At 42.5% G+C, this 9,631-nt stretch overlaps 1 protein-coding gene across 1 annotated transcript; it reads left to right on the top strand.

Annotated features, from left to right (window-relative positions):
- The first annotated feature begins 870 nt into the window (after positions 1-870).
- Positions 871-9,307, top strand: LOC125722413 (serine/threonine-protein kinase pim-1-like). The gene is made up of 6 exons (XM_048998567.1): positions 871-874; positions 1,418-1,512; positions 1,658-1,702; positions 1,786-2,164; positions 8,942-9,118; positions 9,210-9,307. The coding sequence occupies exons 1-6, from the start codon at positions 871-873 to the stop codon at positions 9,305-9,307; spliced, it is 798 nt and encodes a 265-aa protein (XP_048854524.1).
- Positions 9,308-9,631: the final 324 nt, after the last annotated feature.

The following is a 9,631-nucleotide window of genomic DNA, read 5'->3' as shown; positions in this document are numbered from 1 at the left end:
AAGTTGTTTCTGCGTTTTAATCGTAATGGGAGATTCCTTGTCACGCCGTGATTTCTGATGTACTAGTTGGAGATATTTTGAGCTTTGGAACGAATGAACCACAGCTTATTAGAGAACAGGTAACTAACAATTAACAATTCATCCATATTCAATAGTCGTGTATGATTTTGGACTACGGGGAAACCGGGGAACCCGGAAGAAACACCAATATGCAAATTCACAGCTAATTATCCATCCATCCATCCATCCATCCATCCATCCATCCATCCATCATCCATCCATCCATCCATCCATTTTCCAAACCGCTTATCCTACTGGGTCCGGAGCCTATCCCGGAAGCAATGGGCACAAGGCAAGGAACAACCCAGGACATGGGGCCAGCCCATCGCAGGGCACACTCACACACCATTCACTCACACACGCACTCCTACGGGCAATTTAGCAAGTCCAATTAGCCTCAGCATGTTTTTGGACTACAGGGAAACCGGAGAACCCGGAAGAAACACCACGATGACAGGGGGAGAATATGCAAATTCACAACTAATTATATTATTGCTAAATAATATATTCAAATGTCTCATTTATTTTTCAATTTTACAACGGGGGGAGTGAGGGGCCTCTGGGCTGCAGCCCATGTAACCCCGTGCATGATGCCGTCTGTTGTTCTAAAATCAACAATATTTGAATGATGCTCATCCATCCAACCGTAACTGGTCAGCCACAAAAGCATCATTTAATTGCATCTTGCTTAGCATTCAGAAGGACGTCTTTACTCTTTCATTGTCTTTATTACTCATTACTCATAATATTACTTATTATTAATAACATAATATTACTCATAATATTACTTACATCATATTAATAGTAATAATGGGTAAAAAACGCTCCCACTCCGATTCCGTTGATGAATCTCCTGTGAAAAGAAGGAGAGAGAGCACGGAAACCCGGAGTACCAGCGAAGTCGGGTCCAGAACTCCCCGCAAAGGTTGGAAGTTAAAGTTGATCGTCTTTTGATAGAGAATGAAAATGACACCTAAGAAAGTCATGTAAATCTCTTTCATAAGGCTTGCTGATGCGAACAGTGTACTGGACTTATAGATTAAACAAATAAATAAATGCAACAATTGATTCATTGATTAATAAAAAATGTCGCTGAACGTTTGAAAAGCAAACATGCCCAAATTGATTCAATACTGTAGCTGTTTTGATTCAGAACCCGAGCTTACTCTGACTGCAGCATCTAAAAAGCAAACTAATGATAATACTGAATTAAAAGGCTACGTTTAGGATAGGCATGTGGTAAAGAAATATTAATGCATGCTATTTAAAGTTATTAGTGAAGTGTCTGCAACTGTGTTATCCTGTAGAAAATGCTGTATGGACTGTTTTTCTGAAGTGTACCTGCTTAATGTTGTAGAACATCTGGAGGACCTGTACCTCCAGGGCCATCTACTTGGACAGGGTGGCTTTGGGGCAGTTTTCGCCGGCATTCGCAAGGCAGATGGCTTCCCAGTAAGTGACCAAATGGTGTAGTCGCGACATGCGTAGTAATATCTCTCATAGTGATCCCTTTTATTACACCTGTTACAGGCACCTATAAAAGGCCATGCTTTCTCAATATATCCTACACTAAATTTGTCATTTTTTTTACCTTTAGGTGGCGATCAAATATGCCAGAAAGTCTGAAAAGAAACTAGAACTGGTAAGTGTTTTCAGCCATAGAGCTGGGTTTATTTGGAAGAATTTCTCTCTAAATATATGTATATCCTGTCCTCCCATTCATAGCCAGGACTTGACGGGCCCATGCCATTGGAGGTGGCGCTGATGAAGCTTGTTAGCAATACGTCATCCTGTGCCAACGTGCTCAAGCTCATCGACTGGTTTGATGGACCACAGGATTATATTATGATCCTGGAAAGACCGGACCCATGCGAGGATCTCTTTGACTTTTGCCAACGCAAAGGAGGGCTCCTGTCAGAAGGTGTTGCCAGGCACGTGCTGGTGCAGGTCCTCCGCGCCTTACGTCACTGCCGGGACTCAGGCGTCCTCCATCGAGACCTGAAGTCAGAGAACCTCTTGATCAGGACAGACACTCTGGAGGTCAAGCTCATCGACTTTGGCTGTGGCGACATCTGGACAGATTCCCACTACACACAATATTCAGGTCAGTGAAAGAGGCTAATTAAAACCTGTCAAACTAACCCCTGGTTCAATAGCAAGTAGTGGGTAATCCAGTGCTGTGTTTTCCAGTGCAGTGTTTCCCCTACCATTAACCTGCATGAAGTTGCCCCCCATATGTTTCAGATTTCAACCAAACTGGTCTCAATCATATGTGCTGCACTTCTGCCAGATTGGGCCATTAAAACTATCTTTTGTGCTGCTTTAGTTTATGTAAGGAATAATTGACGACGGGCCGTTGAATTATTAGAAAATAATGCACACCCGAGGTGGTAATGCGGCCACGACGCGAAGCGGAGTGGCCGTTACACCTCGGGTGTGCATTATTTTCTAATAATTCAACGGTCCGGAGTCAATTATTCCGCTTATACTACGGTTGCCACACCTCAAGACATCGATCAGATGATATATTTCAAGGGATTCGTCCGGTTTTTTCTACTTAAATCGCTATTGTGAGTAGGATTATTTCTTCCGCATCTCATCCAACGACTCTTTTGCTAGTTCCAAAACGTCATTTTAAAGCTGGCAATGGAGGCTTGAGCCGTTGATAGCAGACTAATGCAGTTAATAATGAAGTTATTAGAAAGAGAGCGAGAGACAGACACAGATAAATAGAAACAGAGAGAGAGAGAGAGCTTGTATGAATTAGGCTACCTCTGTGTGTCCCTCAATAGTGTTCTGAAGCACCGTCTCTAAACTGTAAGTCTGCTTTAAGATGCAGCGCTGTTATTACCTCGCTAGTGAGAAATGTCATGTGTAGCCTTTAAGTTGGTACACTAGGCTAACTAATACTGCTGCAGCCCAGTTGTTGAAAGTTTCATATTCACCGTAAATATTAAAATTTACTTTCGGAAAATCGTCTGTCATGTTGTTGTTTTTGTTAGTCCTGTGTGCTGTATAGGTACTGTATGCTAATTTCTATTATTACAGTTAACTATGCGAAGTGATATGGAACTGTAATGCGGTCAAGAGAGCTACCTGGAACTACGTTCGCCGTGCGGTTATCTGAAAATAATTGCACACCTCAGAACGTTCGTCAGCCAATCAGATTCAAGCATTCAACGGTCCCGTAGTATAAGAGATATTAATGTCTGTTTACATGGTGACGTCATCAGCATGAAGTTGGCCCCCCATTTATGTCTGATTTCCACCAGACCGATTGCAATCCTGTGTGCTGCGTTTATGCCATTAAAACTATCCTTTGTGCTGCTTCAGTGTAGAGATATTGCTTATTTACATGGTCACGTGATTCTGCTGTTAAGTTGGCCCCCCATTTGCCTCCGAACCGGTCTCAGTAGTTTGTGCCATTTAAAAATGGTCTGTGCTGTTATTTTTCTGAGTTATACCTCTTAGTTTACGCCGTCACATGATCGCCGTATAGTGCTCAGGCTCGTGTTTCTCATGTTACCAGAAGGTGGAGCGTTTGATGACTCCGCGACAAAGCTGGACGTAGACTTAATACTGTACAACAATGTATAATAAATTCTTGTCATTTTGCCTGCACTGTGTGTTGCGATGTCTACAGATGTAGCCACTTGAATTTTCCCGTTTCCATGATGGGGCCTTGGCTGGTCCATGACTGGCCCCTGCTGGGTTCTGGGTGGGACTTTGACTGTAATGAGATCCCCCACGATGATGTAATGGACAAGGGGGCCGGCATGATCCGCCCCTTACCTCTCTGTGTGTAAAGTACTTGCAATGATTTATCCATCCACCAGGGGGAGCAGTGATTATGAAAGCTGAAGTGACTTACCAGAAATCAGGTATTGTAACTCCACTGCAGAAAATGAAAATCTAAGCAAGTATAATTTTCTTATGTTTAGACAAAATTCCAATTTCATTAATAAACTGACTACACTGTAATAAATGGCCTGTGAAATTTAAGAAATTGTTTTTGTTGTGAGTCAAAGACGGCCTACAGCAATATGTGTTTTTTTGATTAAATTAGAATTTTGTATTTTACTTGAGGTGTACCCAACATGTGTGCAATACAATAATTATAGGCCTAAACAAAGTAATAAGACTGATATTGAGCAGTGAGGGACAGTGTGGTATATGACAATGAAACAGATTTGAAGCCCGTCGAGCTTGTTTGGCACATGATGAAATACTTCATCCGTAAGGAGGCCAAGCCAGGTACAAAGCAGCAGCGTGTCCAAGCAATAGAGTTATTTTGGGAGAGGAGAGTGACCCAAGATGTGTGTAACAGACTAATTACAGGCCTAAACAAAGTAATAAGGTTGATTGTGGAGAATAAAGGTGGACAGAGTGGAAAATGAAAATTAAAAAAAAACATATGGTTCTGTATTGTGCTTGAATAAAACAGACATATTCCTTAGTGCAGAGGTCTCCAACTCCGGTCCTGGAGGGCTACTGTCCAGCAGGTTTTCTATCCTACCTGGCTTCTGATGAGCCACACCTGTCCTCAGGTAAATATCAGGAACAGGTGTGGCTCATCAAAAGCCAAGTTACTAGTCTGCAAGTTGTGTCTAACTAGGTGAGCAAGGTTTAAAGTTTCATCAAACAAGTGACTGATTCAATAAATGACTTTTGGCAATTGGCAGTTTCGTTCCCAAAATGATTTTTTATATTTCAACAATCTGGAAAAACTAAAATATTTCACCTATCTAGAAAAAACATTTATCCCAAATTGCTACAAATACTTTTATTCAGCACCAATAATCTGAGATCATTTAGAGAGTGATTATTCTATCTTTTTGTTAAAACCTATTTTCAGTGGTGCTGAGAAATCGTAAAAAATCACATCATAAACATTTCTAGTCAAGACGTTTGAGCTCTGAAGCTTATAGACATTGGGGCTGGCTACACAAAGGTGAATGAAACATTCAAAGAATTGTGTGAGGTTTGATTACTAAAGTGTTACAACTTTGAAGTGACTTTGGAGTCACCACACCTTTGCATACTGTCAATGGCCCATCAGTCTGGAATGTCTGTCACTGCTCCTCACACTAATCAGTTTGGAAAGGCAGTGTGAATTCTGCAGTTTTTTTCAATTGCTAAGACAGATACTGCAGTACTGGAGTTGCTTTCTCAAAACTCTTCAAACAGTCACCACAACATTAGCTTATACAAAATGTAATCAATGACTAAAAGTCATGGATTCCTGCCTCACTCACAACATTAAATTTTCAGAGGCCATTTTGCACATACCAACATACTGACCCTAAAACTGCTAATAAGACAGTCAAAACTGAAATATGTAATTTCCCTTTCTAAAAATAGATGGTAAAAGCCACATAATATAAACAAATTGACACAAGATCAAACAATGAATGCTGGATGCCAAGATATTTCTCCAGAGAAATGATAAGGATGGATTATGCATGTGAAGAGATACTACCCTAGATACTACTTTGTCTTAGCAATTGAAAAAATCTGTAAGAAAAGACACAATACTAGCCTTTTTACAGTTTATAACATGCAACAGATTAAATGTTGATGAATAAAGTGCGCAGTCACATTATATTACAGGAATAATACAAAACAATAAATGAATATTAGAACAACAAATTGTCACTGATGAAGATTCCAAGCTTCAAAACAGTTCCTGTCTGGTTGAAGGCAGAGATAGAAAGCACATGCTTTGCACTTCCGAGGGGTTTTTGTATGTACTGTACAATATTATAGCGCTGGATTAGTATGTACCGGCATGAGCGCTAGCAAAGTACCTAGCCCTGTTTGTCTCTGGTGTTGTAAAAACTTCGGCTGTGTCTTCAGTTTACCTTAACTGCAACAAGTTATTCGGCTAAGCAGGAATCCTGCTTTATGAAATACCCCCGATCTCAACCCTATTGAAAATGTGTGGGTTATGCTTAAAAGCCGGGTCCGTGCCAGGAACCCAGCTAGTTTAATTTAACTAGAAATTCTGCAAAGAAGAGTGGTCAAATATTCAGCCAGAATTATGCCAGAAGCTTGCTAATGGCTACCAAAAGATTCTGGTTGATACCTGTTGTACCTGTGTGTGTAAACTTGTGACCACAACTAAAATGTGTTTTTGTAAAGAAAGCGCTATCTCGTGGTAACACCTTGCAAGTGAATAGATGGGCAGGTTTAGACGAGAATTTAGGCACACCCCCAGAAGGAGGGGGGTTACTCCCTTTGGCTGGCTTTTGGCAGGCAGCTGACTTGGAGGGGAAAATTGGTTCCCATGGACCCTCTTACTTGTTGCACATGGCGGTTAAATAAAAATGTCCGATAATGAAGTTTTACTTTCTTTGTAAAAATACAGCGAAAAATATCTATGTCTGTATGTTGGGCTGGGCGATATTGTCTAAAGCTAAAATCTCTGATTTTTTTACTTGTATCGGTCTGGGTCTATGTCAGGGGACAGCATATAGGCTGCCAACTTATTTTTGACATTTTCTGACTTGGACTGGGAGGTAGAAGGCACTTTCTTCTTGAAGAAGCTTGCCAATGTCTTTCTTCTTCTGCTTCTTCATCTTGCACCTGCAAAGCAGGGTCAGGTTGTGGTGTGGCTTCATCAGCAAGGAGAAACGTCAGCTCCATAACAGCTCTTTCCTTAATTTGTTCCACCTTGTCATGTTCAGTGTAAGTCGTGCGGAATCTGGGCTCCATTAGTGAAGCCATGTCCAAGAGTTCATCTGTCTCAGTTCATCTTCTATGAAGGTACTCCAGTATGTTGTTTTTGTTTAGTTTTGTAAGTGCAGTATCTCCCTCATCTGGCTGTAAGAGACTGCTTCTGAACAGATGAAGCATCGGTTTGAGGTAAGAGACACTGACATAAGTCTCCCCAGACTGGGCCTCAGTGAATTCTTGGAGTGGTTTCACAGCTTTGTTTACTGATTCTAAAATATCTATGTCTTGCCATGTTGGCATGAGGTGCCGGGTTTTCTTCTCAGACCCCAAGATCCGGGCTATGGCTTTTTCCTCTTCCAGAACTCGCTCTACCATCCTTTGCCTTGAAGCCCACCTTGGTGGGCCCTCTGTGATAAGCTGGTGGGTGGGGAGGCCGAGCTCGGCTTGTACCACAGCCATGTCTCTTCTTCTTGTCCAGATGAATGTGAAGGCACTGACAACCTTTTTAGAAACGCCAGTGGCTTGTCAATTCTTGGGTCCTTTACACCATTCTCTGTACAGCAAAAAGGCAAACTACAATTACACACTGTACAGCACAGACATTTGTTTACTTATAGGATGCCTAAATGTTTCCCCTCTTTACATTTCATTAATGCATACGAAAGACTAGCATACAAACTCACGTATGGCTGCATGTTTCGGCTGGACCACAGGTCTGAGGTAGTTGAGTAAAACAGCACATTCTTTAGCAGCTGTGTGATTTTTTTCACTGTACTGCTATATAAACATGGTAGGGCTACTTCAGTATAATACTTTCAGCTTGGGAGCTCACATTTGGGGTCGATTGTTTTTAGCTTCTGGACAAACCCATATTTTTCAATAGTGTAAATGGGCACCAAATCTTTGGCGGTATGAAATGTCATCGCATCTGTAATTTCTTTCCATCGGGGTCCCTTCTTATCACATGGTACGCAACGCGAATAAGACGCTGATATTTTTATCTGCTCTTTAGCCAAGTTTGCAAAAGGTATGAATAATTCTGGACATGCCACTTTTTGTTCAAATGTAAGTAAAAGCTGAGAAATATTTTTTTCCACAATGATACCTCTTGTACATGTCTTATTGTCTTCTGGGAGACGCCTGTGTCATTTCCAATCAAGAAAAAACTTGCTGGTTGAATAAAAGTGCTGGTTGAATACCAAAGATATGGTATTCATATCTCGGGTCCTTATTGAGCTAGCATCGGAAATTCATCGCAGAGTCTCAAGCACTTATGTAAGTATGTAAGCACTTATGTAAGTCGCTCTGGCTAAGGGCGTCTGCCAAATCCTGTAAATGTAAAAGTAACTTAAAGTCAAAATTTGCCAGGTGTATGAATGATTCTGGGCTTGACTATATGTGTGTGTGTGTGTATAGTTAATGCACACGTATAGACTTCACAAATATAAACGCTCCCCCCCATTTCTGAAATGGCATTGCTCACGTGAAAATTCAGCACTCCCTTATTAAATAGCAGCACAAAATGAATACAAAGTGCTACATATGAAATGCATATGGCTGCTAGTCGCTGAGAATCTGAATTTATTCAGCAGGACCCTGAAATGCAGTATCTGGCTACCGGGGCTGACTAAGTCTATGTCCAGCTTTGTCGCGGAGTCATCAAACACAATCATGTAAAGGCATAAACTAAGAGGTATAACTCAGAAAAACAACAGTACAGAATTTTTAAACGACACTACTGAGGCCGATTCAGAAGCAAATGGGGGGCTAAGTTAATGGCGGAGTCACGTCACCTTGTAAATAAATAATATCTCTGCACTGAAGCAGCACAAAAGACAGATTTAACAGCACAAACCAGCACAAACGCAACACACACGATTGCAATTGGTCTGGTGGAAATGGGGGCCAACTTCAAACTGATGACGTCAACATGTATGATGACATCTGATGACAGCAAACATTTATATCTCAGAAACTAAAACAGCACAAAAATTTTTTTAACGGCACAAACGCCGTTCAATGCCGTTAAACGATTGAGACCAGTATCTGAACACTGCAAAGATCAAGAAATCTGGACATGTGATCAAACTTCCTGCAGGGGAGTTGGATTTGTGTTCATGAGTCCTAATCTAACTTGTTTCAGTAAAAATATGTACGTTTCTGAAGATTTTGTGAGTTTATGAAAGATTTTGCTTTGTTGTTTCAGGCACAAAGATCTTCGCTCCCCCAGAGTGGTTCCTGAGCAGAAAGTATCTGGCTGGTCCCGCCACAGTCTGGTCTGTGGGGGTTACACTATTTAGTCTAGTGTGCGGCTACCTACCCTTCCACAACCAGACGGCAATCATTTCAGGCCGCCTGAAATTCCCCCCATGGGTCTCTTCTGGTGAGCAGCCTATTTTTTGTCCCGTGACTTGAGTCTCCTGAAGGTGAGTGTTCATTTCTGACTAACTATGTGCCAAATTATTCTCTGACAGGCTGCTGCAATCTAATTCGCGGGTGCCTGAGACGCAAGGCGGCGAACCGGCGGAGCTTGGAGCAGATTCAGCGGCATTTTTGGCTGCAGCAGAAGTGACTGCTCACTATTATTGGGCCGTGTCAATTATTTCACACAAGTCAAGTCCCAGCGGGCGGGCGGCCCCAAGTCAAGTCCCGGCGGGCGGGCGGCCCCAAGTCAAGTCCCGGCTGGCGGGCGGCCCAAAGTCAATTCCCGGCGGGCAGTCAGCCCCAAGTCAAGTCCCGGCGGGCAGGCGGCCCCAAGTCAAGTCCCGGCGGGCGGGCGGCCCAAAGTCAAGTCCCGGCGGACGTGCGGCCCCAAGTCAAGTCCCGGCAGACGGGCGGCCCCAAGTCAAGTCTCTGCGGGGAGGCGGCCCCAAGTCAAGTCCCGGCGGGCGGGCGG

The sequence above is a fragment of the Brienomyrus brachyistius genome, unplaced genomic scaffold, assembly GCF_023856365.1.
Source record: "Brienomyrus brachyistius isolate T26 unplaced genomic scaffold, BBRACH_0.4 scaffold38, whole genome shotgun sequence".
NCBI lineage: Eukaryota > Metazoa > Chordata > Actinopteri > Osteoglossiformes > Mormyridae > Brienomyrus > Brienomyrus brachyistius.
This window is presented reverse-complemented; position numbering and strand designations above follow the sequence as displayed.